The 27893-nt window shown below is 36.6% G+C and overlaps 7 protein-coding genes and 1 pseudogene across 12 annotated transcripts; 5 read left to right on the top strand and 3 right to left on the bottom strand.

The window, feature by feature from the left end:
- Window positions 1-729: 729 nt before the first annotated feature.
- Window positions 730-3449, top strand: LOC103828491 (AT-hook motif nuclear-localized protein 25). The gene has a single exon (XM_009104121.3). It carries the CDS (start codon window positions 2266-2268, stop codon window positions 3172-3174), a length of 909 nt encoding a protein of 302 aa, XP_009102369.1. The 5' UTR covers window positions 730-2265; the 3' UTR covers window positions 3175-3449.
- A 1034-nt stretch (window positions 3450-4483) lies between these two features.
- LOC103828348 (AP-1 complex subunit sigma-2) lies at window positions 4484-5895 on the top strand. 2 transcript variants are annotated; one of them, XM_009104041.3, is made up of 6 exons: window positions 4484-4585; window positions 4912-4998; window positions 5072-5272; window positions 5349-5384; window positions 5474-5560; window positions 5666-5895. In XM_009104041.3, the coding sequence occupies exons 1-6, from the start codon at window positions 4583-4585 to the stop codon at window positions 5732-5734; spliced, it is 483 nt and encodes a 160-aa protein (XP_009102289.1). In that variant the 5' UTR covers window positions 4484-4582; the 3' UTR covers window positions 5735-5895. The 2 variants fall into 2 exon arrangements, with proteins under 2 accessions (XP_009102289.1, XP_009102235.1); XM_009103987.3 differs by lacking the exon at window positions 4484-4585 and adding an exon at window positions 4614-4783.
- A 244-nt stretch (window positions 5896-6139) lies between these two features.
- Window positions 6140-8343, top strand: LOC103854694 (putative F-box/LRR-repeat protein At3g18150). Its single transcript, XM_018657107.2, has 3 exons — window positions 6140-7537; window positions 7807-7980; window positions 8092-8343. Exons 1-3 carry the CDS (start codon window positions 6641-6643, stop codon window positions 8341-8343), a joined length of 1323 nt encoding a protein of 440 aa, XP_018512623.1. The 5' UTR covers window positions 6140-6640.
- Window positions 8127-10111, bottom strand: LOC103828251 (tetraketide alpha-pyrone reductase 1). Of its 2 annotated transcripts, XM_018654256.2 has the most exons (7): window positions 9952-10111; window positions 9712-9881; window positions 9444-9632; window positions 9013-9175; window positions 8745-8937; window positions 8478-8655; window positions 8127-8217 (listed from the first exon to the last, which is right to left on the bottom strand). In XM_018654256.2, exons 1-6 carry the CDS (start codon window positions 10067-10069, stop codon window positions 8502-8504), a joined length of 987 nt encoding a protein of 328 aa, XP_018509772.2. In that variant the 5' UTR covers window positions 10070-10111; the 3' UTR covers window positions 8127-8217; window positions 8478-8501. The 2 variants fall into 2 exon arrangements, with proteins under 2 accessions (XP_018509772.2, XP_009102146.2); XM_009103898.3 differs by lacking the exon at window positions 8127-8217 and having other exon boundaries at window positions 8367-8655.
- Window positions 10112-10245: 134 nt separating this feature from the next.
- On the bottom strand, window positions 10246-10627 carry LOC117132132 (annotated as a pseudogene).
- Window positions 10255-14143, bottom strand: LOC103828107 (chloride channel protein CLC-e). 2 transcript variants are annotated; one of them, XM_009103804.3, is made up of 6 exons: window positions 13413-14143; window positions 13125-13325; window positions 11959-12422; window positions 11334-11855; window positions 11042-11244; window positions 10255-10679 (listed from the first exon to the last, which is right to left on the bottom strand). In XM_009103804.3, the coding sequence occupies exons 1-6, from the start codon at window positions 14068-14070 to the stop codon at window positions 10628-10630; spliced, it is 2100 nt and encodes a 699-aa protein (XP_009102052.1). In that variant the 5' UTR covers window positions 14071-14143; the 3' UTR covers window positions 10255-10627. The 2 variants fall into 2 exon arrangements, with proteins under 2 accessions (XP_009102052.1, XP_009101983.1); XM_009103735.3 differs by having other exon boundaries at window positions 11042-11247; window positions 13413-14134.
- A 130-nt stretch (window positions 14144-14273) lies between these two features.
- Window positions 14274-16518, top strand: LOC103827950 (ankyrin repeat domain-containing protein 2A). 2 transcript variants are annotated; one of them, XM_009103627.3, is made up of 9 exons: window positions 14274-14453; window positions 14594-14651; window positions 14767-14894; window positions 14968-15189; window positions 15269-15417; window positions 15509-15677; window positions 15787-15879; window positions 15959-16098; window positions 16195-16430. In XM_009103627.3, the coding sequence occupies exons 2-9, from the start codon at window positions 14612-14614 to the stop codon at window positions 16292-16294; spliced, it is 1041 nt and encodes a 346-aa protein (XP_009101875.1). In that variant the 5' UTR covers window positions 14274-14453; window positions 14594-14611; the 3' UTR covers window positions 16295-16430. The 2 variants fall into 2 exon arrangements, with proteins under 2 accessions (XP_009101875.1, XP_009101799.1); XM_009103551.3 differs by having other exon boundaries at window positions 14304-14501; window positions 16195-16518.
- A 4457-nt stretch (window positions 16519-20975) lies between these two features.
- LOC103827798 (plant intracellular Ras-group-related LRR protein 4) lies at window positions 20976-23894 on the top strand. Of its 2 annotated transcripts, none has more exons than XM_018655618.2 (3): window positions 20976-21769; window positions 22405-23484; window positions 23565-23894. In XM_018655618.2, exons 1-2 carry the CDS (start codon window positions 21205-21207, stop codon window positions 23460-23462), a joined length of 1623 nt encoding a protein of 540 aa, XP_018511134.2. In that variant the 5' UTR covers window positions 20976-21204; the 3' UTR covers window positions 23463-23484; window positions 23565-23894. The 2 variants fall into 2 exon arrangements, with proteins under 2 accessions (XP_018511134.2, XP_009101637.2); XM_009103389.3 differs by having other exon boundaries at window positions 20979-21781.
- Window positions 23895-27893: the final 3999 nt, after the last annotated feature.

Here is a 27893-nt window from a genome sequence, read left to right as displayed (position 1 = left end):
AGAAATTCTAACGTATGGGAATGTCTAGTGGAGAAATGAGAAATTGTACAAGCACGTGAAAATATAAGAACTATAAAAAGTTTTTTACAAAAAAAGAACTATAAAAAGATAATAACTTGATTAACACTTTAACATACCAAAAACGTGTATGACTTATATATCTTTACCCAACTACTACACTAATTCATACTTTTTTAATTGGATGTTACTGATTTAAATTGGAAAAGTATATTAAGAGTGTTTTTAGCTATACTGAAGAATGTATTCTTATGATCTTATCTATTTCATTTAAATCAACAATCATAAGATCTAGAGCTTCGGAATCAAGGAAAAAGCTATATTATCTAGTTAGCACAAAGCTCATTTCGTTGAACAATAATGTATTGGAAGATATAGGCGTGGGCGTTCGGGTACCCATTCGGGTTCGGTTCGGATCTAATCGGGTTTCGGATTTTCGGGTTTAAAGATTTCAGCCCCGTTCGGGTATTTCTAAATTTCGGTTCGGGTTCGGTTCGGATCTTTGCGGGTTCGGTTCGGGTTCGGATAATCCATTTAAATTATTTTTAAAATTTTAATATTCATTATATGCTTAAAATTTCTCAAAATCTATAAATCAAAATAATATATTACATATAAATTTGTATAATATATGTCAAAATACCTAAAATTAACATATAAATTGGTTTGATTTAAATATTTGGATAGAAAATCAATAGATATTTTAAGCATTTTGGTGTTTTGAATATTTTTTAGCTATTTAGACATTTACTTTTGACTATTTAAGTATATTTTAAGTATTTTAGACAACTTTAAAGTATCTTATATATTTTGGATGTTTTTAATATATATTAAATATAAAAATAAGTAATATATTTAGGTATATAAATCTATTTCGGTTACATTCGGGTATCCGAGATATTTCGGTTCGGGTCGGGTTCGGTTTCGGTTCTTTAGATACCAAAATTTTGAACCCGTTCGGATATTTAAACAATTTCGGTTTGGATTTGGTATTACTTTTTCGGATCGGGTTCGGTTCGGTTCTTCGGATCCGGATTTTTTGCCCAGCCCTAGGAAGATATGTGGAATCATTGTCTCAAATTTTAGTTTTAGGCAATAAAATAAACCAAAATTATTTTTTGGTATTTAAGTTTTAAAAATACATATGTATTTTAAAAACTTTAGGTTGAGAACCCCATTGAAATTGCTTAAATACGCAAAAATTAGTTATACGCAAAAATTAGGGATCATCGAATTGGTTCAAGAAAAAAAATCAAATGATCGGTTTTAATTATGTTAAAGCGTACTTTGATTTATATGTAAGAGTTATACATAGTGGTTGGAACCGAAAGTAACTAGAAGCTCGGATCCAAATCTTGTGAAATGTAATACTACTTGATAAAAGAGGACGACTTATAATCCTAATATGTATTGTTACCGACAATAACACTAACATAAAGTTAGGTCGGCTATTGACATTGCCCTCGAACTGAAACATCATAACAGTATACCATCGCATTTGTTTTGTCTTTTACAGAACAAAAATCTACAGTCATCATATTATCAAACCATGCCTTCACCGTCACAAAAGGTATTTTCTTTAATCTCTCTTTGTTTTCTTTTTCTTGTTTGCCTTCAGCTTTATCTTGAAAAATGATCAACATGCAATATCTTTCTCTGTATCTCCGTAATTTACTTCTCCAGATTCTTTCTTTTGTCTCCCTGAGAAATTAGAATCCATCAATTCTTTCTTCAGTCGTCGACATCTTATTTTGTTTTTCTTTGTTTTTTTGCTTTCCTCGAGGAAAAATCACTACACCAACCCTCTTATCTATATACATACTTTAGTATATTATTTTCAGCGCATATATATTTATATTTTACGTATATTATAGTATATAATATGTCGAAGAGAGCCGTGTTTGAATAGTGTTTTTGATGCTCTTGCTTTACTCCTTTCTCTCCCTTGTTTCATTCATTACTTCACATGAAGATCTGGATCTGGTCCAGACAAATTTCACCGACCCTCTTTCACATATGTAGACCCTCCCTTTCTCTCACTATTCAGTAGGGTTTTGTGTTCTCTTGTCGTCTTCTTGTTTTGTCCGTAACATTGATGCAAGTTTAATCAATTCCAGTATTTGAAACACTCTCAGTGACAAACCACTTCATCACTTACATTTTCTGCCCATACTTTTGTCTTTGTCTCTCTCTATAAACAAAAAAAAAATCCAAAAACCAAACAGCAGTTTCTTGTTATTATTATCGATGTCTGGTTATATGCACCCTCTTCTAGGGCAAGAACTGCACCTACAGAGACCTGAAGATTCCAGAACCCCACCCGACCATAATAACATGGAACTCAACAGATCTGAAGCAGATGAAGCAAAGGGAGAAACCACTCCCACCGGTGGAGGAGCAGCCAACTCAGCAACCGCCTCTGGCTCTTCCTCGGGACGCCGTCCACGTGGCCGTCCTGCTGGTTCCAAAAACAAACCCAAACCTCCCACTATTATCACCAGAGATAGTCCTAACGTCCTTAGATCCCACGTTCTTGAAGTTACCTCCGGCTCGGACATATCCGAAGCTGTTTCTACTTACGCCACTCGTCGTGGCTGCGGAGTTTGCGTTTTAAGCGCTACAGGTGCGGTCACTAACGTCACCATACGGCAACCGGCGGCTCCTACGGGTGGCGGTGTGATTACACTGCATGGTCGGTTTGAGATTTTGTCTTTGACAGGGACTGCGCTTCCACCGCCAGCTCCACCGGGAGCGGGAGGTTTGACAGTGTATCTAGCCGGAGGTCAAGGACAGGTTGTCGGAGGGAATGTGGCTGGTTCTTTGATAGCTTCGGGCCCAGTAGTCTTGATGGCTGCGTCCTTTGCAAACGCAGTTTATGATAGGTTACCGATGGAAGAGGAAGAAACTCCACCGCCAAGAACCACTGGAGTACAGCAGCCGCAGCCGGCGGCGTCTCAGTCGTCGGAGGTTACGAGGAGTGAGGCCCAAATGGGTGAGTCGAACATGGGAGGTAGAAACGGAGGAGTTGCTTTCTATAATCTTGGAATGAATATGAACAATTTTCAATTCTCTGGAGGCGATATTTTTGGTCTAAGCGGCGGAGGTGGTGGAGGCGGCGGAGGAGATGGTGGAGGTGTTACTAGACCTGCGTTTTAACGTTTTAGCTAGTGACACTTTCTTTTGCGTTTGAGTTTGATCTCAAAGTACTAGCTATGGCAGTTGCGAATACTAGCTAGGGTTTGTTTGTTTTTTTTTTTCCTTCAAAATCTGGTGTGAAATGATAACGAAAGCTTAAATTTCTTCTTTCTTTGCTGTTTACTTTGAATATAATGTGTAATCGTTTTTAAAAAGAAGAGAGTATTATTTTGTGACATAGTTTGGATTGATTAATTGTTATAACTAAATTTTATATATAAATTAATGTTTCATTAGGCGAGGAATTATTTGAAGCAAATGATTTTTGTTCATATTCGTCAACTAATGTTCATATAGTAAGGTTTTAATTATTGTTTATAAGATCTTCTTCTTTTTTTTTGATCGAAAGTTTATAAGATGTTCTAATTTGTGTGTTGACAGGCAAGACATTTAGTACAGTATATAATATAGTTATATGGGTCATAAATTCGAACTTCCACTCTGGCAAAGGAGGGTAAAGAATATTTTGGGAGAACAACTAGAACCCTACTTTCTATGATGTCAACTCCAAATACACATTGTAACTTGAGCCCCCTAAAAAGAAAAGAAAAACCTGCATGCAGAGAATATGCCTTCTCTCTAGAGAGTGTATGGCGTTCAACTAAACATATACTACAAGCTTATATGAGGGAGATTTGGGTTAAATAACTTCATAATAAGCTGTATTGTACATCTGCTACATAAACATACACTTGTGATACATTTCTTAGCTATATAGATGAGGAATACCTGTGCATTTACTTCACATTGTACACAGTTCTAAGATTAAGGAAGATATTCTCTCTTTACTCATTTCTCCTAATAATAATTTCAAGAGTTCTTCTATCCGTTGCTTGTGTTAATTTCTTCCATAGGCTTGCTTTTGCATGTTAAACTATATAAAACTCGAAAATTTATGTTAAGACTCTCGCCGTATATGATTATGAACCATTTTATTTCAAAACATCAGTGATTGTTTGTTTATATCAATATTCGCATCAATTATTTTGACCCATATGAACCAATAATATTCTATTTTTAAGGAAACCCAAAATTTAAAGTGTCGAAATGATTTGACATTTTTATTTGTTTGCCAGTGATCAAGAAGTAGAATTTGTTGCTAATTCAGATTATAACATTTTTTCCTGTTATGAAATGGAGTATAGTAATTGTATCTTTGTACGTATATTTGATCATGAACCAAAGTGATTGTATACATCAAGAGTCGGATCGCCTATAGTATGGATCCGACCCGAAATGCATATTCCACTAAGAATAACGTTAAATGACAATTATACCCCCATAACACTCAACCTGTTCGAACAGAGAAAACATTTGTTTTTCTCTTCTCTGAAGAAGACTTTGTCTTTCGCTGTCATCCTACGAAATCATGGTAAAGATCTCTGCACATTCCGACAATCACTTTTGTTCTTCGAATCGTTTTATTAGCTTTGATCCGATGGATCGTCTGATGTCTTTGTGTGTTCCTTCTTTGGATCTGAGAAAGCATCGTAGTTTAATTGATTCTTTAGAGATACAAAGTTGCTACCTTTTATCAGAACATTCATGCTTAGCTTCTGGGTTTGGTTCTGTATGCTCGATCCTCCTTAACTACATTTGCATAAGCCTGAAAATTCGATAAATGTGCGACCTTTATGTGTGAAAAGCGTCTGAGTGAAAAATGAACAATGAAAGGTGAAACCTTTGTGTGTATTGCAGATACATTTTGTGCTTCTTGTTAGCCGCCAAGGAAAAGTCAGGCTCACCAAATGGTACTCGCCTTATACGCAGAAGGAAAGATCTAAGGTCTGAAAGTACTGAGCTTTTATTACGCACTTTTTAAAATCTTAAAACATTGGGAACATGATGTTTTGTGTAGGTTATACGTGAGCTCAGTGGAGTGATTCTGAACCGAGGTCCCAAGCTCTGCAACTTTGTTGAGTGGAGAGGTTACAAAGTCGTCTACAAAAGATACGCGAGCCTCTACTTCTGTATGTGTATTGATGCGGAGGATAACGAGTTGGAAGTCCTTGAGATCATTCATCACTACGTTGAGATCCTGGACCGCTATTTTGGAAGTGTGAGTCAGTTAGTTTAACCACCTACCTGGAACATACTTCCACTTCTTGTCATCTTATCTCGTTGATCTTTTTCAGGTGTGCGAGCTCGATTTGATTTTTAACTTCCACAAGGTAACATACCATTACTACAAACAACTCTTGACATTAATTCAACACTTAGTTTTTTTTTTTGCTGACATTTTCTGTTGATTTTTTTTAAGGCGTATTACATATTGGATGAGCTTTTGATTGCGGGTGAGATCCAAGAGTCAAGCAAGAAAACAGTTGCCAGGATTATCTCTGCTCAGGTTAACCTGACTTTCTAATTTTTTTTAAAGACATTGAGACATGAAAAGATTAGTTTTATTATATAGGATTTTATCTTGACAAATGTCTGTTTTGGATCGTTGAAGGATCAAATGGTGGAAGCTGCTAAAGAGGAGGCCGGTTCCATTAGCTACATCATCGCTCAAGCTAGTTAAATAGTGTCTTTCATCTAGTTCTATATGTGGTTCGAACATGTTTCCTGCGCCCTGGCTGCTATGTTAAATGTTTTGACAATCTTTTTTTTTTAATCTCCCTAATGACTGAAGAACTAGAATATGTTTTTGATCGAATAATTTTTTTTTAATAAAAAAATTAACAAAGAAAAAGAGAGTTTGTTTTATAAGATGCGTAGTGTTTTGGGCCTAATAATTTTCTGCAAGAGCCAATGGGATGCGTGTTTTATAAGATGCGTAGTATTTTGGGCCTAGTAATTCTAGGCAAGAGCCAATAGGATGCGTGTAGGCCTCGACATCGGTATCGGATAGTTCGGTCAGAGAGATAGAGGATCAATTTATTCTCATTTTTAGTTCGGTTCGGATAGTTTCAAGTTCGGTTTGGTTCGAATAGTATAGGAACTGAAAATATCCGGAAATCATTCGGTTTTCATTTGGTTATTTTGGGTAGTTTAGATAATTCGGGTTAAATATTAAGTATTTTGAATAAAATATCAAATGATGATGATTCAGATAAAATTTGGATATTTTAGATATCTAAAAATATATATCGTATAAAAATATACGGATACTTTCAACTAGTTTCAATATTTTGTAATAATTTAGTTTTTTCAAATATTTCCGAATACTTTTAATATATTATAAATTATAAATATATATTTAATTATATTATATGTGTATATAATTAATATTTTTTATATATTTGGTATCCGTTCGGTTCAGTTATTTCAGATATAAAAATATATGAACCATTTGAATATTTATTTCAGACCGGCTCGGTTTCGGGTATTTCGATTCGGTTTGTTTCTTTTTTTTTTGCCCTAGATGCTTGTTTTAAAAGCCGTTTTGTAATAAACATAGTAAACCTAAGAGAATCGCAAGTTTAATATGGCGGACGTGAGCGCCACCGCCGCGAGAAGAATCCGTAGCCGCCACTGCCACGGTGGTGATGGTGTGGTAGTAGACACAATCAGCGGTCTACCTGATGTGATTCTCCAACATATCCTCACCTTTATTCCAACCAAATACGCCATCACAACGTCGCTCTTGTCAAAACGATGGAGGCATGTATGGTGTGACACACCATCCCTCTCCTTCAAGAGCTCTCCTACCCTCAACGCTGCTTGCATTAACCAAACCCTGACTCTGTACACTGCTCCCAAGATGATGCATTTTCTTCTCGATGTCAACGAGAAGGATGATGTTCCCCATATCGACAGGTGGATCGAGTTTGCCATGTCCAGGAAAGTGGAGAATATGTTCTTGTCTCTCTGGGTTGACAAGTATAGTTTTCCTGAGTTCTTATACGTTAGCTCCTCTCTCAAGCAACTCACCTTAAAGCACTGTGATACGTCTCCCAAATGCTCAGTGTCGTGGACTTCTCTCAAGAACCTGTCCTTGGTTAAATGTGGTGTCTCTGATGAATCTATGGCTAAGATTCTATCTGGCTGTCCCGTTCTCGAGTGCTTAACATTCAATCATTGCGATGAACTAAGTAATCTTGATCTTAGCAGATCACTGCGTTTGAGAACATTAGTTGTAGAGCGCAGCAGTTCGGCTACGGGGCCAAAAGATATCAACGCACCACATATACATTATCTCTATTTGAGATACTCTCAGATCCCAAGTAGTTTAGTTGATGTCTCGTCTTTAACCGAAGCTAATGTCAACATTTGCACGAATGAACTATCCTACAATGCTCGTTTGCTTCAACCCGCGGTGATGGATATGCTAGAAAAGCTACAGCATGTTGAGAAACTTACTTTTGGAGGAAACCTTCTTCAGGTATACGTTTTGGCCCAATTTTTGTTTATTCTCTAATCAGGTGGGGGGTTTGAAATATTTCTTAAGAATTTGAGTAAAAAAATTTTTTTTTCATAATTTAAAAGTCTATACAAAAAAACTTCAAAAATTTATGTGTCTAAATCCGGCCCTGTCTCTAATGCCTTGGATTAATTTTCTTTCATAAACTTTTTGTTGATGCATGGATTCATTAGTTTGCAATAGGCTTTGGTTTTCTTATAAAGTTTCTGATCAATGATTCTTTGTGTTAGGTTTTATCTGTTGCCCAGCTTCGTGGTGTTCCTTTTCCAATGTTCAAGGTCAAAGCATTGACACTTAAGACAAGGATCTTTCATTATATTATTCCTGGCATAAGAAGGGTGTTACAAAACTCAGATGATTTAAAGAAGCTAACAGTGCACACAATCCATTGCGACATCAAACTGGTATATATCTATCTTACCATAAACCTCTTTTAATTTATATTATTTTGATGTTCTAACTATCAACTGAATCCAAGAACCATATGTTTTTCTTATATTTTTCTTGTTTTACAGGCAAAGCGTCTTGACCACTACTTGGCATTCCAAGCCTTCAATAAGGCGCAGTTGCGTCGGAGACCAAAAGATGCGGTCCATTGGGATGTAAAGTCAAAGCACCTGCCTTTGTTCGTGGAACTTGTGCTTAAAAACACAAAGACATTAGACAAGATGTTCTTAGTATTGGACCATCGTTACCGTATGTTTAGAAAGATTATTGGAACACTTTCTCGCAACGACAAAGTCTCCATAAGTCTTGACTCTTATTGATTATTGTTACGTTGAACCTCGTTTAAAGGTTTAAAGATGAACTTTTATTTATTTATTTTGGATCAATTAGGATTATACAATCCTCATGACTTTTCTTTCTCGATATTAATTATTATGAGATCATTCTTCTTTACCTTTGTCTACACTTTTATTGATATTTATTGTAATGTAACGACATGAGATAAATAGCCTTTCTCTACAAAAGAGGCAATGCAGTCATCGAACATCTCTTCAAGGGACTTGAACTTGAGCCCGAGGCTCTTTATCTTCGAAGTGTCAAAGTCGTAATGCAGCCTATTAAGCTTCTCAAACCTTATATTTTTTTTTACAAAGAGAAGATTATTTCATGGTCTAGTTGTTTTTCTTTTCAAGGATTAAAAGGTTAAAGATCAATGTCAAACCTCTTGGGGATAGGGAGTGATGGGTAACGTGTGGATAAAAAGGAAACCAGTTCCTCTAGACTGACAACGTTAGAGCTGCAAATGTATCTGCCTTGGGCTGCTTCGTGTTCGAAAACGAGTATGTGGGTGCTTGCCACGTCATCGATATGAACGTACCCCATCTGTCCATGCCATTGAAACTTCTCTGTTTCTCCTGTTGTGTTATGCAACAAGTTATAAGCATTTTGCAACAAAGTACAAGGGAGCTATTCTGATAGATGTTTTCTACCTTTCAGCAATCCGAGGACATCAGATGCTGTAGAACACAGATCAGGAGGCAGGCTAGGTCCAACGAGGAAGGATGGTAGAACAGTGACGAGGTCAATACCATTTTCTTCACAGAATTTCCATGCAGCTTGCTCGGCTAATGTCTTTGATAAAGCATACCAGACCTTAAATTCACATGGAATGCGTTTACACAAACTGTTAGTTAATATAATTAAGATATGGTGATATCCATGGCCGGATCTGAGCAGTCCAATGAAATATTAGCCTTGGCCCCCAAAACTTTTTAAGGTTTTTACATAGACATATAAGCCTCTAAATTATTTATAAGAAAAAATTACCAAGTTTCTTAAGAAATATTTCAAGCCTCCAAAATCTCAGATCCGGCCTTAATGATCTTCGTTTTTTTTGGTCTATATAGATTGCTATTCAAACCTGAAAACGCTTGCAGAGTTCAACAGAGGTCCAAACAGATTCGTCAAGAGGGATATTGGGATCAAAATCATCTCTGATCCTGACTGTTGAGGAGGAGGAGGTGAGGACCACACGCTTCAAAGACTGATTCTTCATGCATGATCTCAGTACATTCAGTGTGCCCTCTATAGCTGGTTTCAAAATCTCCTCCTATCATATCACAAGAAATAAGTGTTAAAAAAATATCTATAAAATGAATACACAAAGATTTATGGAGTGGGGATCATGCCTCTGGATTAGAGGTAGGTTTGAGAACAGGAGAAGCAGTATGGAAAACTCCTTGGCATCCCATTATGGCTTTATCAAAACTTCCATCTTCCATTAGATCTGCCTTCACCAACCTTAGTCTCTCCTTTGCCCCTTCCAACTTCCGAAGGTGCGCAAGCTTCTTCTCATTTCCTGTCACAACAGTAAATTGAGTCTCACTTTGGCTAGCTTTTCAAGGCAACCAAAAGATGGAAAGAGAAACCTGGATCTCTGACTGTTCCGATAACTTCATATCCCTCAAGGAGAAGCCTCTTAACAAGCCAAGAAGCTAAGAAGCCTGAAGCTCCAGTCACACAAACTTTTCCTTTTGGTTTATCCATTTTACTGGCTGGTAACGATGGTATCACACCCGAATAGTTTATATAACATGTGTATCCACCATGCTGAAGGTAAGTAAGTACAGATTAGGTAGATCATTCAACTCATGTGAGTTGCTTATTCATTTTTCTTTTAAAATGGTTTTCTCTTGAGAACAAAAAAATTGTTGTCATTGTCATAACATGAATTAGTAAAAACCTTTCTCAGTGTGATGTAAGCCAAGTAGCAATTTACAAAACATACAAAATTTGAGAAAGGTACAGTGTCAATCTGTACATAATAAGACAAAATAGTGTAACCAATCACATGACATTCTGTACAATAGTAGAAGATTCTCTGAGTACCCTTCCTTGCTTGGATTGCTCAGCACCTTAAGTGGGACATTCGGAGCTTCAACCAACAGATGGACAAACTTCTAGCCATGCTGCAGTAGCCAGCTCTATTCTCCCCCCAAATCTGTTAATACATACAAGGAACAAAAAATGGCTCCGACCCTCGCAGAAGAAAAAGATTGAAATCATTCTGGTCAGCTCAAGAAAAGCGCTACAAAGCAAGCCGGTTTACGATTGCAGAGAATTGACTCCGTCGAGGAACATTCTGGTTGCTAGAGCTCTGCCAGATCAAACGAGAGAAAATTGTTTAGAAAAAAAAAAAAACAGTACCATTTCCAGTGGCAACATCTACACAAGGCAAAAGAAGAAATACACAGAACAAATATTTCAATGAATTAAGGAAACTTGTTTACTAGGCCAAACATCTTTTGGTATTAACTCTAGATATAGTTGACTGTTCTAAGAAGAACAAGAAGCTGCAAAACTGTTGTTTTCAAAAAGTTGCAAGTAAAATTTCTCTCAGTGGTTAGTACTTGGCAGCTCAAGTTATAGGAAGTCTCGAAGACTTGGTGAAATGGGAGAAGTTATGAAAAACTTCCACATGAAGAAATTAAACTGAGGGAATATAGGTGTTAGGCGTACCTGCGTGTTACATTGATACATTCTTTATCTAGGACCCCAACAGGGTGTATTCTGCGAGAATCACTGCCGCCTGAAACGACTGGAACATGAGATATTTCATGCTTGTTCATGATTGTTTGGGCAGCAAGAAGATCCATATCAGGTGTCACAGTCCACGGCACCATACATCCTCCGCTCATCGAACATATTTCACTTACAAAAATCTCCTAAACCAAAGCAGTGGTTCAATTATTTGATCAGGTTACATAAAGATAGATGCAGTTATTTCAGAAGTGACTATTCTAATTCATACCTTAGGTTCTTTGTTTCCTTCTTTTCTTGATTTGCTGAATTCCAGAATGTCTGAAAGTGTAAGTAGCCCGAGATAGATATTGTCAGGATCAACAATCAGCGCACAGGATTGTTTCTCTATCAGCATACGAGTTACTGCTTCTTCCAGAGAAGTGCTCATCATAACTGTGGCGAATCTTGTTCGCATGGCTTCTGAAACGAAGATACTCCTTGGAAGCTCCTCAGCTTGGATGCTTGAATCATCTACACAAAGAGAACTTTCAACTTCACAAAGGTTATTCGTTGACGATCCATCATCAGATGTAGTCAGAGACTGTATAGCCTCTTGTTTGTTTCTTTTCCTAGTTTCTTTTGTCTCTCTTGTTTCTTGTCTCTTTGATTGTCCAGATGTAATCCATGACGACATGCCCACAGCTCCCAGTAGGGGTAACACTATACGATAGTCCTGTGTAAGTTCAAATAGCAGTAGTACCGATGTAAGAGGAACTTGACAAACTCCCGCAAGTGTAGCAGCCATTCCAACCTGTACAACAAAACAATCAGACGAACAGAATCATCAGCAATGAGGCCAAGGCAAAAAAAAAACAAGAGACTCTGAAAAAACATTGACCATGTAAGAACAGTACCAGACCATAAGCTTGTGGAGAAGCCACTTCGAGGATAGAGAGATGAATCCCAGGGTTCTGAGCCAAGGCAATGCCAATAAACTTCCCATAGGCCATTCCTGCCGCCCCACCGATAAACAGAGAAGGAGCATAGTATCCTCCCACCAGTCCAGAAGCTCGACACAACGCGGTTGCAGCTATCTTGACCGCTACCAGCTGAAGTAAAAGATCAGCTGAAAGTCCCTTCACAAAGGGCCGAGACTCCAACAGAATATCAACGTTCTCAAAACCCCAGTATAAGACTTCAGGGTATACTAAAGCTATGATACCAACGGTTAAGCCACCCATTACAGGAAATACAGACTTTGGTATCCCGGCGTCCTTGTTGAGAGTGTCAACAGCAGAGGTCATGGATGATGTGCATCGAGATAACGCCAACGAGACTAAGCCACAGAGAGCGCCCAGTAAAAGATAGAGTGGAAGTTCTGCAAATCAGTAAAACAGTTCTCATTCTGTCTTGCATAAAAGGAGAATGATGTAGGCATGCAGGTTTGGGTAGTTCGAGTAATTCGAAGAGTTTGGTTCGACTAAAATCTCACTGAATCGAACCGCTCGGTTCTGTATTCAGGTAGTTCGGAATTTTTTTTATAGAAACTAACCGAAGATGTTTCGATTCGGTTAAAATTTGGGTAAACTTGGTTAAATTTGATAATTTTAGTTAGTTCGGTTACTTCGGTTGGAAATTTTGGTAACTCGGTAGTTCGGTTAGAAATTTGGTTACATTTTTTTTTGGAAAATCGAACTAACCGATTACCAAAACTAGCCGAATTGGACCGTAAAAAAGTTTGGTTTGGTATTCGAGTAGTTCGGTTTTTAATTTTTTTACCAAAACTAACCAAAGTTTCTGGTTTTGATTATATTTCGGTTAAAATTTAGGTAAAGTCGATTAAATTCGGGAAATTTCGGTGACTTCGGTTCGAAATTTTGGTTAATAGTTCAGTTCGAAATTTGGTTTTAAAAAAAAAATTCTTTTGAAAACCCGAACTAACCAATTACCGAAAACCGAAGTTTTTTTATAAACTTGCTGAATCAAACCGAACTTCTCACCGAACTAACCGAAATTTTGGTTCGGTTCGGTTAAAAGTCCCATGCCTAGATGAAAGCATAAGAATGGTGATGTACAGTACCTCCAGGAGAGCGGAAGTCATAGTCAGGAACCTTAAACGCAGGCTCAGATCCCAAACCAATTTCAGAAACAACAGAAGCAATAACAGCACTAAGAATAACCATCGAAGTAGAGTTTGGAAGTGAAGTAGACGAATCACTCGACGAAGGCCACAAAACAGATTCAACTGCAAAGAAGCATCCAGCAACAGCCGCATTGAACCCTGCAAAATAAAGTATATAGTTATCTGCTTATCAAATAAAATAAAATAAAATAAAATAAAGTATATAATTATCCGTCATGAACAAACCAGAAGAGATTCCAGAAGCTGAGCCAGCTGCAAGCAGCGAGAGCCCAGTCTGAGGACTCTTATTAAACACAGAGTTAACACCTCTCGCGATCGACGCTCCGATCTCAACGCTGGGACCTTCAGGCCCCAGCGAGTTTCCGGTGCCGAGCGTCACACACGCCGCAACAGCCTTGAGGAAAGGACGCAGCAGTACTGCGGTATCGGAATCTTCAGCTGCTTCTCGGAGGTTGTTAAGGACGCTGACTAACAAACCGCCGAGAGTCGGGACGAGGATGACGCGCAGCCAGACGGATCCGATCGGCGCGTCTCTGAGCCACGACGCTCCGCGATCGGGGATCCCGTCCCACGAGAAGTCTCGGAGCAGGTGGACGCAGTTGTTGAAGAGAACCACGCTTATTCCGGTGAGGACTCCGACTAAACACGCCGAGACTATCGCGAGCTCCTGCGACGGCGGTTGATCGAATCCGGCGTCATCCTCAACAACCTGCTGCTTCGTCGCCGGAGAACGCGGGAAAATTCTACCGCCGGTGGCGACGGATCGGGGGGAAGGGAGGAGATAGAAGTGCGAAGGAGCGTTGGTTTTGAGGATCGGAGAGAATCTCCGGGAAGAGAAGGGAGATCGGAGAGCAGCACAGAGTGCAGGCGTGGCTGCTGCCATGAACGGGACTGCTTCCGAGAAGTGACACCATTAACGGATCTTAACGGATCATCAATCTGACGTGGCTCAGCCTCCTCCATACAAGTCAGCTTATTAATTCCGGTTCGTATCGGTTTAATTGAATTTTACAACTCGATACCCGTGGTTGTGAAGAAGGCTGGGCCCAAGTAGAATACACCATTTGGGCCTACGTTATATTTTATTTAAATAAGAAAAAAATCATTTAGGTTCATGTTTCAATAAAAACCAGTGGCTGTTGTGTCTCGTCTTCTTCCCAATCCAATCCATTACAGCTGACAGTATAAAATATTATTTTATTTAAAAAGAAAAAAAAATTGATTATCTGTAGTTTTCTTCTTGCCACCACAACGTTGTCTTCTCGGGTTAATCTCTTCTTCTTCTTCTGGTTTTTACTCGTGTCTCTTTGATTGGTCTTGCCTCCGTCTCTTCATCTTCTTCTCCAACTATTTATATATTGCATGCCTTGTCTCTAATCTAAATCTATTGTCTTTATATGTTATAGGGTTTAAAGTTTGATTTAATGGCTTCAAATCCAGATAAAAATCCGCCGCCACCTTCAGGTAATATTTGATCTCGAGTTGTATTAATCTCTAGTCAGATTTGGTGGTTGTTTTTGTTAGTATTATTGCTTATCTTCTAGTTTTAAGAGAAAAGTGTCTCTCTTTTTAACTGTAGATGAGAAAACCGAAACAAAGAGTCCTAAACCGGAATCAGGAGGAGCCTCAGGGAGCTCACCTTCAGCAGCTAACCCTGCTATGAATTTCAATGCTTTTGATTTCTCTAACATGGCTAGTATCCTCAACGTAAGTGCCCTTTCTTTCTCTCCTAGTTTTATCTTCTTTGGAGCTTTCTACTGATGTGTTTTTTTGTTTACAGGATCCAAGCATCAGAGAATTGGCTGAGCAGATAGCTAAAGATCCTGCCTTTAACAAATTAGCTGAGCAGCTTCAGAGCTCCATCCCAAACGCAGCTGAGGGAGGAGGAGCAGCAGGCTTCCCTAACATTGATCCACAGCAGTATGTGAGCACGATGCAGCAGGTTATGCATAACCCAGAGTTTCAGACCATGGCTGAGCGACTTGGTAACGCCTTAGTGAAGGTGAATAACAATATGAACTTTACTTTGGTTATTTTGAGGCATGAGTTTTGAATTAATCTTTTTTTTTATTTGCTTCCAGGATCCACAAATGTCTCCCTTTTTGGATGCTTTCTCAAACCCTGAAACAGCGGAGCACTTTACTGAGCGTATGGCGAGGATGAAAGAAGATCCGGAGTTGAAGCCTATACTTGATGAGATTGATGCTGGTGGTCCTTCTGCCATGATGAAGTCAGTGATACCAAAACTGTTTGGTTCTTACAAAAATTGTAAAGCTTGTTTTTGCTTATTGTGGATGAATTTTTTTTTTTTTTTGAATTAGGTACTGGAATGATAAAGATGTGCTGAAAAAGCTTGGTGAAGCAATGGGTATGCCTGTTGGGGGCTTGCCAGACCAGGCTGCTTCTGTTGAACCCGAGGTAGCTGAAGAAGAAGGTGAAGAAGAGGAAGAGTCTATTGTTCATCAAACTGCTAGTCTTGGTGATGTTGAGGTTAGTCTGCTTCCTAAACGTTCGTATGCTTGACCATTTGGGAATTTATCACTAATGTGTTGCTTGAGGATTAAAGTCTATTGTTCATTAACGTTTTTAATTCATTTAGGGGTTGAAAACCGCTTTGGAAGCTGGTGGTAACAAAGATGAAGAAGACTCTGAAGGAAGGACAGCGTTGCATTTTGCTTGTGGATACGGCGAGGTATGCAAGTCATTCGATTACTTCTATGCTTGACTATGGATTTGAATCGAGATTGAACCTATTGATCCCTTTGCCACAGTTGAAATGTGCTCAAGTTCTTATCGATGCTGGAGCAAGTGTTAACGCGGTTGACAAGAACAAGAACACACCTCTGCATTACGCTGCTGGATACGGGAGGAAAGAGTGTGTTAGCCTTCTCCTGGAGAATGGTGCAGCAGTGTAAGCCTTACAACACAACACTTATAGAAAAACGACTTCATTGAAAGACTTTAGTTATATGACGATTTATGTGTGTGTGTGTGTGTGTGGTTGCAGGACTCTGCAAAACCTAGACGAGAAGACGCCCATCGATGTGGCCAAGCTCAACAACCAGCTCGAGGTGGTGAAGCTGCTCGAGAAGGATGCTTTCCTTTGAAGCTTGGGTCCAAAGGAAGGTCTTAAGATGATGCTGTCTTTGAAGGATTTGTCTTTGTGTTGTCACTTGAACCAATTTCACAAGCTTTTGTATACTCCCTTATCTTATTTATCTGTGTTTTATTTGTTTCTCTCTCGTTCTAAATTTGTCTCTTATGGTGTTTTTGAATTTCATTAGAAGTCAATAAAGAAAGAAAGAAAGAAAGAGCAATCGATGTTTTCATTTATGGTTTGGTAATCATAGTCCTCTAGATTTTCTTCGCAGATGATGCATTTACGTTCATATATCTTCAGTGAAAAATTATTTGTAGAACACTACTTATTAATGCAAATTCATATATTGCGTTCGTCTTATAATACAAAAAAATGTGTTTCTAGAAATCTATTGAGACAATAGACCTGTCTGATCATGAAGCCGAGCCAGTCGAAGGTACGCATCACAGCTTCGAGAAGCTTTTGAATTTATGGGCACAGCACAAGAGGAGGTGATGCTTTGAAATTTTTATGTGATGTCAGAGAGAGATGTGAAGTGTGAAGGGTGTTTAGAACAGATGACGTCGTTACTCTAAAGTAAAGCAATGTGTGCGACCACCAAAAGAGAATCTCCTACGAAGTTTATTCAGAAGAGGATATAAAAAGATTCGTCAAACTTTATCATTGTGAGATGAAAGTGACGATAAATGTAAAAAATATTAAATGCTTACATCAAACATTTTTTTTTTTTTGTCAACTATTATATAGCCGAAGATTTTAAAACTATGACTCGAATAGTTGAATTAAATCTCTCTACTTTATAGCTTTCAGAAACAAACAAAATCTTCGGCAGTTTATCTTCTTGTGTCGGCCGTTTATCTTTTTGATTTTGTGTTTTGACTTTTTCAATACAAAGTATACGAATAAAAATCAAAGATGAACTTCTTAAACAGAATTCAAGCATCTTTTCAAGTATAACATTAAACTAGGTGACTTTCCCGTGCGCATGCACGGATAAAAATATTTAAAAATAAATATATTATAAATTAATTAATGTTTATGTTTTTATTTTAATTATTTTGTAATTTATATGTATGATTTTTGATTAATATTTTGTTATTTTCATTAAATATATCTAATCGATTTGATTATTATTTGGATATATTATAACGTAATTTGACTATTTTTTTTGTTCTAAATAGATAAAATTTGTTTAATGATTTTGGGTATAAAATTTTGGATTGTTTAAGTTACGTACTTTTTAGGTTATATTGAGTTACATATATTTCTTCAAATCTATGTACAACTATTTTTTATTTTAGTTTAACAAAATTTGATGGATTTTATTTATTACAGTATTTCAGTTCTTCATCATAAATATGTAACTATACTTTAATAAAATTTTAAAACCTCATGAACAAATAGATATCTACAAAGTAGTTTTTTCGTAAATTTTAAATAACTGTATACATTAAATGTATAAAAGATAAATTAAAAATTCTTCTACATAATTTTAACCATAAGAGTTCATATTGGTTTATGTATTCTTATTAATATGTATATTAGGTTGTATAAATGTATTAAACTTTTCAATAAAAAGGAAAAAAATATTAAGCCTTACAGAAACTTTAGTGGTACATTAGGTTTGTATATTTGTATTTATAATGTATTTTGGTAAAAAAAAACTGCAAGTGAAAAGTAAAAATACACAAAAACAATTATGCAAAAATGAAGAAAAATATCAATTATAGCATTTATAAAATATTTTAGTTCATCAAAGATATCTTAGTTTATGTTATTTAGATTACTTTTTTAATAATTTAGGAAAATTTATTGATAAAATTAAAATAATTTATTATTGGTAAAAGAGATGTTTATTTCACATTAATATCAAGATTGTTTTTTCGTGAACTTTCCTTTTTTTATAAGATCACATTATATATAGTATAAATTTTCCTAAAATATGTTCTTTCTTTTTTTGTAAATAATTTTTTATTTACTTTTTGAATATTTCGTTTTTATTATATATTTCATTTTGAAAATAAATAAAAAATACTAAGATTGAAAAATAAAATAAAAATAAGAAAAAGGAAAAATACTTAAAATAAGGAAATTGAAAATATTATAAAAAAATATCAATAATGACAATTATAATTATAATTAATCAATTCATTAAGGGTATCATTGTAATCAACTACTGTGAGAGTTAATGTGAGCGCGACACATAGGAAACTGACTTCTCAAATAATATTATAGAGATATATATTTCAATCAACGTTTTAGTAGTAGTTTTGCAATATATAATTTTTAAAAGAACGAACAGAGAGACAGCTAGTTTGAAAGAAAAAAAAGAATATTGAATCGAGTAATATCTTAATAATTTCCTTAGCATTGGCTGAAAGCTGAATCTTCAACTTACAAAAGCAAAAGATAAAAAAGGTCGTGGGTCGATTATGGCCGTTAGATTTTCTTCACGTTTCTATGTTTTTGTAAAAGTGTTTCCTTTCTAGGAGGGTTTCTTGTAGTATCATTTGTTAGTTTGTGAAACAAATAAAACAATATGTTCTGTATAGGTTCTTTAGCGTTGTTATAATTCCGACCAAGATTTCATCATGTTCGCATAGTTTAACCGCAACGCTTTACTATGCTATAAATTCTGACATTACCAGGAAATGTAACACAACGTTCTTTTCTTCGTATTAAAATATAACACAACTTGCAATACTAAAACACATTCTCGCATATAAAGAAAGTTCTGCTATCTGAATGTAGAATTCTTTATATATATCCTAACTGCTTGAGGCTTGCCACACTAAACTAATTGCTTACAAGTAGTTTCATACAGGTAATCTATGGGCTTATTCCCTAAATAATTGTGCGTTTCTTAATATTAAAATAGATTTAGACATAATTCCAAATAGTTTAGCAGATAACGAGGATCATCATACAATCACCAGTCTCGTATATGCAACTGCATATGCGTATTCGCTCTAAGTGGGGACTGTGAACGTGACAGCTGGATCCAGGTTAAAGGACAACACATCAGCGACCCTACCACCGACACGTGTCCCACCTCACACATGGCGTTCTTTTCTTTCGCCTCTCGGCTTTTACATTTACCTTTATTTTTGGTTCATTGTTGTTTTATTTTTTTTTTTTTCCGACAAAGTTTATTTAATAAAGGCCCAAAGCCCATCACAATTACAAGGCCCACATCAAATACGGCCCACTAACAAACCACTAACAAACCGCAAGCCCAAGAACGGCCCTAGGCCCAAGAGAGCAAAATGATGTCGGCCGCGTTCCATCGCGAACCGCCGCATCACTTCTGCCTCGACTATCACCGGAGAACCACCCACCGGTACACCGAAACCACCCCGGAGCACTTCGACTCCACACCATCTTCACCACGACCGCCTATCCTCCCAATTAAGCCTAATCTCGGAGAGAATCAATCGTGGCCGAGATCTCATCCGCCACAGTTCAATACAGGGCCAAAAAGTAGGGGGCTTCGCTCAAACAAACGATCTTCCACCAGAGAGCATCCATCGTCCTCCGACGAGGGCTCAGCCAACAAAACCAGAGCCAACAACACATAACTAGTGACAAACACAGAAAATAAAAACTAGACCCTAGAAAGGAACTAAGGGACCGTTAGCCGGCAACAATGGAACTGTCGGAGCCTCCACGTTCCGGGAGCTTAAGCGGCGCTGCAGAGCTGACGAAGCCTCCACAACCCGGGAACTTGAGCGGCGATGCAAGAGCTATGGGAGCCTCTACATCCCGTGACCAAAACGACGCTGAAACGAAGATCTACCAGACGTACCTCCTCACCGCGAATCCAGAAGAAGAAAAGTCGCCGCGAGCCGATCTCTTCCCGGAACGAAACCCTACCCCAGATCCGCGCGCATGTCGGAGATACCTGACAGATCGGAACAACCAGACGATGACTTGAACGGAATGACAGGGTAAAGAGCCAACGGCGCCGGTACGCGCTCGGACGCGCCACCGGACGCCGTGGCTACCTTACACGCTTTCTCTTTCTCTTTCTCTCTCTCTCTCTCTCCCCTGGTTCATTGTTGTTTTATTTCTTCGCAATTTCTTTTAATTTTCTGTTCGTTCATGTTAATTTATTTATTTTTCTATAGTATATATAAATAATTTTTTAGTTCACATGTTTAGAAAATAATTTAGTTTAGTTAATCATGTATTCTTACAAAATAAACAAGACTCTGTATAGTACTTACAAAAAGAAGAGCAATAATGGAGTACATTGAGTTATTTAATGCTTATCCTTCATACGGACAGAATGGGCCTATTTAGTTATCTTTGATGATCCCCATATCATTCCCAACTTCCAAGTAGTCAGTCATATGCTTTAGTGGAGTAATATCTAACGGTAATGAAGAATTACTCTCTTTGGAGACATGAAAAATGGAAACAAGCATTGATCTCCGCAGAATCTAGTGCAGATAATGCTCTTTTTCGAAATGAGTTTGATACTTTCCAATACAAAATACGTGGAGAATACGAGATGAAATTGTGTGTATATAGGGAGAAAATGGGAATAACGTGATATATACAAAATCCACCAGATAAGCAATAAGTCACCATCCCACGGTTCACGTTATTCCCGTCGCATTTATTTAAAAACACATAAGAAAAATATCCTCTAATGATTTTGTTAATCAAGTAAACATTTAGGAAAAAATTATACTTCCTTGGTAACAATTATAAACAGAAGAAGATGGACTGAGGAAAGGAAGGAACTAGAACAAAGAGAAGAAAAAAAAAAAAGACATAAAGAGTGATGGAAACAGCTGTCTTTATGAGTCGAAACAAGAACCTCCTCCTCTGTGTTTCTACATAAACTCTCTCTCTCTCTCTCTTTCTTTCTCTTTCTCCTTTCCTCTCACAAAAACATTGGAGATAATAATAATGAATCCGTTGCAGCTGGATAAGCGTCTGGACACGACGGAGCAAGTGGTCGAAGAAATCATGAGACTCCACAGATCTCTACCGCCGAGACCAGGTCTCGACGAGGTCGAAGCCGCTACCTCTCTTATCCAGAACGTGGAGAAGGAAGACCAAGCGTGGCGAGAAGCCATTGCCAGCCAGAGGAAACCCTCCGACGTTCCCGGCGAGCTGTTCGCGATACTGCAAGAGATGAAGAAAGGTCTCGTCCAGTTTAAAAGCAAAGAACAGATAAGAGAAGCCGTTAAGCTTCTCGATCTGGAAACCGTTCACTCTCTCTTCGACGATTTTATTCAAAGAGCTTCCGATTGCATTTCTTCTTCTAACGGCTCTGCTCCTCCGTCTCGGCCTCCGCGAGTTCCGACGACGCCGCCGTCGAGCTTGTATTTGAACGAGAAGACGCCTGCTCGGCCCAAGGAGATGGTTTCGAGAGACGATAGCTTCGTGAGTAAAGCGAAGCCTTCTCTGTACGATGATGGTTTCGTAGCTCCTCGAGCGCCACAGGTTGTGGATTCAACACTTACCGCCGGAAAATTCGCCGGTGAGTTAAACTAATCTTCCTCTCTTTAACTCTGGTTAAGTTAATCTCTGTAGATTGGTTAGTCAAACTTTGAATTTTTCTAGATATGGAAAGTGTGTGAACTATAGATTGAGCAACACGAGTTATGTTTTAGAAATGGTTATTCAGGACGTTAGAGGTTAACAAATTATTAATTTATTTTAGTTTTTAGTTTAATTATAAAACTATTGTGATAAATTATCAAAATTAGATATAGAAGGCAAAAATTTTGGATAAATTTGTGGATTTGTAGTGATATTATTGATTAATTTATAAAATTTAGACAAATTAAACGGTTTAAACCAATTTGAATAGGATTTTAAGAAAATCTTTATGGACAGGACCAAGTTGCCAGTTTCTAGAACCATATGTTTTAGTAACTGTAATTTGAATTGTTTTGTTTATGTCTAGGCAATGATGGAGAAAATTAGATAGATTTTTGAATTTTATTGATTAATTTAGCAGATTTAGATTAATTAAATCGATTTAAAGAATGGTTTAAACTAATTTGAGTCGGATTTTAAGAAAATCTTTATGGATAGGACCAATTTGTAGAACCATATGTTTTAGTAACTGTGGTTTGAATCATTTTGTGTTATGTCTAGGCGGCAATGATGGAGATAAGCTGAGTTTGATAAAGCTTGCTAGTTTAATTGAAGTATCATCCAAGAAAGCTACCAAAGAGCTGAACCTACAAAACAAACTATCCGAACAAGTCGAGTGGCTTCCAGATTCTATCGGCAAGTTATCAACTCTAACCTCCCTCGACTTGTCTGAAAACCACATCGTGGTATTACCAAACACCATAGGAGGACTCTCTTCCTTAACAAACCTCGATCTGCGTTCCAACAGAATCACTCACCTCCCCGAGTCAATCGGAGAGCTGATCAACCTGGTTAGCCTCAACCTCAGCGGCAACCAGCTATCGTCTCTCCCTTCTTCTTTCAGCAGGTTGTTGCAGCTCGAGGAGCTAAACTTGAGCTGCAACAACCTCCCGGTCCTCCCCGAGTCCATCGGCTCACTAGCCAACCTAAAGAAGCTCGACGTCGAGACGAACGATATCGAGGAGATACCTTACTCCATCGGTGGATGCTCTTCTCTTACCGAGCTCCGCGCGGATTACAACAAGCTCAAGGCTCTCCCCGAAGCGATCGGGAAGATCACTACGCTAGAGATCTTGTCTGTACGTTACAACAACATCAGGCAGTTACCTACGACGATGTCTTCTTTGTCTAGCCTCAAAGAGCTGGACGTGAGTTTCAACGAGCTCGAGTCTGTTCCCGAGAGCTTGTGTTTCGCCACGGCGCTTGTGAAGCTGAATGTCGGGAACAACTTCGCTGATATGGTGTCGCTGCCGAGGTCGATAGGGAACCTTGAGATGCTCGAGGAGCTTGATATTAGCAACAACCAGATCCGTGTGCTTCCGGAGTCGTTTAGGATGCTTACGAAGCTGCGTGTGTTTCGTGCTCAGGAGAATCCGTTGCAAGTTCCTCCGAGGGAGGTAGCTGAGAAGGGTCCTCAGGCTGTTGTTCAGTACTTGAATGATCTTGTGGAGCAGAGGAACGCGAAGTCTCTAGTGGTTAAGCCGAAGAAGAGCTGGGTGCAGATGTGTTTCTTCTCCAAGTCCAACAAGAAAAAACAAAGCAACATGGAGATTGTTTAAAACACTGCTGACCAGTTTTCAGGTAACAACACTTCACATAGATTCACTCTCTGTGTACAAATTAAAAAAAAATGATTTATTTTTTCCCTCTCTTTTTTTCAGGTAATTCTGTTAATACTATTTGACAAGTGGCAGACAGATCCAGCTAGCTTCACAAGACAATATGCAAAGAGGGAGAGAGAGAGGAAGCTTTGTTTCATTATTCATTCTTTGTTTTGTATGTTATGTTTCTTTACTAGTGTTCACATGTGTTATTGTGCGCATCATTGTTTCATTCATGTCTCACCACATTATCTGTTCTTGCTTTTCATGGTTATGAGTTATGACTGAACTGTAGAGCCGGTCCAAGACAGAATCAAACCATCTTTGTGTGCCAGTCCATATTTTTTTTTTTGTCGATGTGTAATCGTCACGAGACATTGTCTTTCTTTCTTTCATGTGAGTTATTACCATGTCATTATCCAGGTCACATGTGAACCAATGAATGAGCACAGCCTTTCTTCATCATTTAGAAACCACAATATTTGATTTCAAAAAAAAAACCACAATATCTTTCTTCGGTCTTGGATCGTAATCACATTGTGGTATTGCCACATGAAAGGAACAAAGCAACAAATAATAGCAAAACACCTGATTTGTTTTTCCCTATTTTTCAGGTAATGCTGTTGACAGCCCAAGCAGATAATCCAGCTATTTTCACACGAAAATGCAAAGAGAGAGAGAGAGGGGCATTGCAACTTCCAAGTACTGTATATGTTTCACTATTCATTCTTTTATTCTTTCATTCTTCTGTTGACATGGATCAGTGTGCACAGTATTGTTTGGTTCATGTCTCTCCATGCATCTGTTCTTGCTTTCCCTTGTTAGGACTGAACCGCGGAGCCCGTCCCGAACCATAACTGAACTAGGCCACTTGTATATTGTGAGGGTTTTTTTTAGCTCTTACCACTTTTTTTTTTTAGTTTAGTTTGAAACTTAAAAAGAAGACACTCACACGTAGAGAAATGCAATTATATGTGTGTGGATAGAGATGTGATGTGGTAGTTTTTGATGCTAAGTGGAGAGACATGACATCGTGAGCTTGCTATGAACATGGTTTTGTCTAGAGAGAAAATTGGTGTAGTAATAATAGGCCCTTTTGTATTTAATGCAACTTCTATGAACGTGGTTGGTTTGTCGGTTTGTAATCTTCACGAGACATGGTCTTTCTTTCTTTTATTTGTGTTATCGTATGGGTTATTATACATGTGAACTAATGAATGAAGCAAAGCTTTGTTCATCATTGATCTCTCAAATGTTATAAGAACATCCGGCCCATACCAAACTTATTGAGCTGGAAATGGGCGTATATTATTGAAGCATGTCTTTCTTATTTTCTATTGTTTATTTTTGAAACTAGTGTATCTTTAGGTTGGCCTCACCTCTTTTTCTTTCTGTTTAACCCCTGATCCGGATGAAATTGGGGGTTGCTTCGAGTACAAATGATTAAGAGATTCTATGACAAAAGAAAAGTACCACACACGATATACCCTAACCCACTTAAGACCTTAAAATGTATCTTCATAGATTCGAACATACCCGTAAAAAGTTGCATATTAACAATCATACCTCAACATAGTTATCTTCTCTCTCTATGATTTAAAGATGACTACTTCTGGAAAGTCATTTTTATTCACTTCCCACTCTTTCGGTCTTCCGTTTTTCCCTAAATATCAAAATTTATTCTTAGCACAATGGATTTGAATCTATGTATATAACTATATAAGGGTATAGGATTGCCATGATGAGGCTGATAAAAGGTGAAGATGAACAGTGAATTAAAAGGGACATATATCATGTGAACAGTGAAAAGAAGTAGGTAAAAAGGTTAGGGAAGATTAAGTCACTTGAGAGATGAAGAAGTGAATCTTTGAAATATATCACTTTTTTACTATGAGGGCAAAAGCAAGTTAGGAGGAAAGTATCTATAATGATATGTTACATCTATTATTTATATATACTTCATAAGAAAAAATATAATGATTCTTTAAACCTCGGACCAACCTCTCTAAACTTTCTTTGATTCTTCTTGGTTTATTAGCTGATTGGATTTATATATTCGGGAAATCATCTCCATCTAAAAAGAAAATATTCGTGAAAGCAAAGTTTCAGTGTTCTCATTTGTCAACAAAATAGTATAACTCAAGTGCGAGGACTGTATTTGAAGCTAAAAAAAATCAAAGAAAAAAAATTGTTTTATCTACTTTTTCAGTGTTCTCATTTGTAATTGAGGATGTTTATCAAAGAATAAGAATACGTTCGGTCTTAGACAAGAAAATACGAACAAAAAGAGAGAAAAAGTTGGATAGCCTTGAGCTATTTGTAGAACACAACAAAATTAAAAAGCAAAGTTAAATGATCAAAAAGTTTTTGCCGAATTTTATCTTCACTTTTTTGCCTCTTGGGTGTTAGTATAATAAACATTTCGAGAGAAAAAAAAAGAGATAAGGCATAAGATTCCATTGAGTGAAACTGAAAGGTGGATAATATTTGGGCTTGTCATGCGTTTCTAGTGTTTATAAGTTGAGTGTTACGTTTATCGTTTCACTTCAAAATATTCCTCTTTTCCACCTTTCCTTTTCATCACTTTAGTTTTTATTCCCAATAAAAAAACAAATGACAGGAGTATTAGCTAGCAGGAACTGAGTGTACATAACTGAACCCTCAAGTAAAAAAGAAGTACGATGAACTAGTATATGTCGAACTTATATTTCACAACTAAAACCTAAACTGGTCTGTGTTTTTAACTTGTCGTTCTAATACCGTAAGTCTGTAACTTTGGATATTTTTGGTCACTGAACTTCTAAATTCCTCTGCTCATTTGAATTGAATGAGAGGGAGTCATCCTTACTTGCGGGTAAAGGAGATAAGGCTATACATGCTTTTTTTGACTAATGACTGAAAATGGGGAAGACTTGTGAATACACTGACACGTCTACTATCCTAATATCTACTCTATTAAAATAGAGTCCTACTATAAATCTACTGGTGGAAGTCGTTTTTTTAAATTTTCGGACCTTTACTAGAAAGTTACATGTAATATTAGTTATACGCTGCTTAATGAATTAACCGATGCAATATTTAAATCATACCACCATCGGGTAATAGAACCAAACCAATGTTCTGACTGTCGATTAAATTAATACTGGACCGGTTATCTATTATTATAAGAATATATCTTACGTACAGACTTTGCTTAGACAAACATGTTTACTTCATTTCTTTACGTGAATCACAACAATTTCTTCTGTATTTGCTTTAGTTCATATCAATAATTGCATAACAACAAATTCAAGTTCATTCACATATTGTCCTTCTTCATAATACTAACCAGACAACCCGAAATCTAAACATACATTACACCTGCAAGTTTTGAACACTTACTTTCACTAGCATTAAGAACATAATAATTTGAACCATATATTATAGATTATATTCATTTCAACATCTAATCTATTAATTTAGGTTCATATTTTCATCTACTATTAACAAAAGTCATAGCAGGACCACTTAAAAAATTAATTAATATGACATATTTGATTATTTACATAAATAATAAATCAACTATAATTTTTTTAACTATAACAAAATCTGCTGAGAACAAATCTAACAAAATCTTACTTAAAAATTTAAATATTTTTATAAAATAACACATTAATTAATTTCATAATTAGTAATATAAATATTATCATAAATCAGTGTTAACTAAGATTTTATTAAAAACAATAAAATAAAATTATATACGATTTTAATAAATTTATAATTATATTATGTATTATATAAAATAGAACTGCCATATGCGCTAAATATTAAAAGATTATATTAATTAGGTAAATTAACAAATTTTAAAAATTTTATTTAAATAAATTATCACTCATCATTAAAATTGGTTAAATTCGTAAACTATATAATCCTTTATTAAAATAAATTTCTTAACATATATTAAACTTTTATATCTATAACTATATGTTATCTTTTTTTTTTGAAACTCTCAACAATATTTTGTTTAAAACTGTTTATATACAAAAATATAATAGTATAATAACCTTTAGTTCATATACTATTTAAAAAACATGTTATTATTAAACTTTGAAATTTTAGTAATTCATTTCAAATATTAATGAAAAATCAAATTTTAATCATAAATTTATTTTTTTTTATTTTAGTTATAACAAAATATGTTGAGAAAAATTTAGAAAATATTACCTAAAATTCAAATATTTTTTATAAAATAATATATTAATGTAGTAACAAAAAAATCAAAATTCACTCAAAAATAGTTGTATAATTTTTTAAAGTTTTCTTGACAAAATAAAAAGTTTTGAAAATAAATATTCAAACTCAAAATGATAGTATTTTAAATTTTTAAAAAAGATAAAATCATAGATAATC

This window comes from Brassica rapa, chromosome A01 (assembly GCF_000309985.2).
Source record: "Brassica rapa cultivar Chiifu-401-42 chromosome A01, CAAS_Brap_v3.01, whole genome shotgun sequence".
NCBI lineage: Eukaryota > Viridiplantae > Streptophyta > Magnoliopsida > Brassicales > Brassicaceae > Brassica > Brassica rapa.
Note: the sequence above shows the minus strand (reverse complement) of the source record. Positions and strands in the feature narration are given on the sequence as shown.

Excerpts from the sequence above, each read along its gene's own strand:
- LOC103827798 (XM_009103389.3), top strand. The coding sequence starts at position 21,205 with ATGAATCCGTTGCAGCTGGATAAGCGTCTGGACACGACGGAGCAAGTG. Across the intron at positions 21,782-22,404 it reads TACCGCCGGAAAATTCGCCG|GCGGCAATGATGGAGATAAG; the intron begins GTGAGTTAAACT and ends TGTTATGTCTAG.
- LOC103828251 (XM_018654256.2), bottom strand. The coding sequence starts at position 10,069 with ATGGATAAACCAAAAGGAAAAGTTTGTGTGACTGGAGCTTCAGGCTTC. Across the intron at positions 9,882-9,951 it reads CGGAACAGTCAGAGATCCAG|GAAATGAGAAGAAGCTTGCG; the intron begins GTTTCTCTTTCC and ends CTGTTGTGACAG. Across the intron at positions 9,633-9,711 it reads AACCTACCTCTAATCCAGAG|GAGGAGATTTTGAAACCAGC; the intron begins GCATGATCCCCA and ends GTGATATGATAG.
- LOC103854694 (XM_018657107.2), top strand. The coding sequence starts at position 6,641 with ATGGCGGACGTGAGCGCCACCGCCGCGAGAAGAATCCGTAGCCGCCAC. Across the intron at positions 7,538-7,806 it reads TTGGAGGAAACCTTCTTCAG|GTTTTATCTGTTGCCCAGCT; the intron begins GTATACGTTTTG and ends TCTTTGTGTTAG. Across the intron at positions 7,981-8,091 it reads TCCATTGCGACATCAAACTG|GCAAAGCGTCTTGACCACTA; the intron begins GTATATATCTAT and ends CTTGTTTTACAG.
- LOC103828348 (XM_009103987.3), top strand. The coding sequence starts at position 4,652 with ATGGATCGTCTGATGTCTTTGTGTGTTCCTTCTTTGGATCTGAGAAAG. Across the intron at positions 5,273-5,348 it reads TGGACCGCTATTTTGGAAGT|GTGTGCGAGCTCGATTTGAT; the intron begins GTGAGTCAGTTA and ends GATCTTTTTCAG. Across the intron at positions 5,561-5,665 it reads CCAGGATTATCTCTGCTCAG|GATCAAATGGTGGAAGCTGC; the intron begins GTTAACCTGACT and ends GGATCGTTGAAG.
- LOC103828107 (XM_009103735.3), bottom strand. The coding sequence starts at position 14,070 with ATGGCAGCAGCCACGCCTGCACTCTGTGCTGCTCTCCGATCTCCCTTC. Across the intron at positions 11,248-11,333 it reads AAGGAAACAAAGAACCTAAG|GAGATTTTTGTAAGTGAAAT; the intron begins GTATGAATTAGA and ends GCTTTGGTTTAG. Across the intron at positions 10,680-11,041 it reads TGTATCAATGTAACACGCAG|AGCTCTAGCAACCAGAATGT; the intron begins GTACGCCTAACA and ends TTGATCTGGCAG.
- LOC103828491 (XM_009104121.3), top strand. The coding sequence starts at position 2,266 with ATGTCTGGTTATATGCACCCTCTTCTAGGGCAAGAACTGCACCTACAG.
- LOC103827950 (XM_009103551.3), top strand. The coding sequence starts at position 14,612 with ATGGCTTCAAATCCAGATAAAAATCCGCCGCCACCTTCAG. Across the intron at positions 15,190-15,268 it reads TTGGTAACGCCTTAGTGAAG|GATCCACAAATGTCTCCCTT; the intron begins GTGAATAACAAT and ends ATTTGCTTCCAG. Across the intron at positions 15,678-15,786 it reads CTAGTCTTGGTGATGTTGAG|GGGTTGAAAACCGCTTTGGA; the intron begins GTTAGTCTGCTT and ends TAATTCATTTAG.